Source organism: Camelina sativa, unplaced genomic scaffold, assembly GCF_000633955.1.
Source record: "Camelina sativa cultivar DH55 unplaced genomic scaffold, Cs unpScaffold10951, whole genome shotgun sequence".
Lineage (NCBI taxonomy): Eukaryota > Viridiplantae > Streptophyta > Magnoliopsida > Brassicales > Brassicaceae > Camelina > Camelina sativa.
The window spans coordinates 1-378 of record NW_010931999.1 but is presented as its reverse complement, the minus strand read 5'-3'; the positions used below and the strand labels follow the sequence as shown (position 1 = coordinate 378).

Below are 378 nucleotides of genomic sequence, written 5' to 3'. Positions count from 1 at the left end.
TCGAAATCAGTCTGTTTAAGATCACGAACAATGGAAGCATGTTTGCCCACAGAATACCTAATCCAATCACACACACACAAAAAAAACCTCCATTTAGAAACAACAGAGAAAAGCCATCACACACACAAAAAAAAAAACCAAACCAAATTAGAGAAAATTTCACCTGATTCCTAATTGCAAATTGAGCATCAAATCATATTTCTTATGCCCTTTAGAAATAGTCTCACCAGGTTTCTTAGCCTCACCATTAAACCAACAAGGATTCTTCTTAAACTGCCTAAACCCATCACGATCCACAGAGATCCTATCTCTATAAATCATGGAAGCTTCAACGTTATCAATAATATCACAAGTGATATCACCAGCTTCACCATCAGA

At 36.2% G+C, this 378-nt stretch overlaps 1 protein-coding gene across 1 annotated transcript; it reads right to left on the bottom strand.

Annotated features, from left to right (window-relative positions):
• Window positions 1–3: 3 nt before the first annotated feature.
• On the bottom strand, window positions 4–371 carry LOC104775256 (phosphatidylinositol 4-phosphate 5-kinase 1-like; the record flags this gene model as incomplete). Its single annotated transcript, XM_010499438.1, is given in 2 exon segments — window positions 4–57; window positions 164–371. Coding segments are annotated over 2 exon segments (212 nt in total), but the record flags the coding sequence as incomplete, so codon positions are not given.
• Between the last annotated feature and the right edge of the window lie 7 nt (window positions 372–378).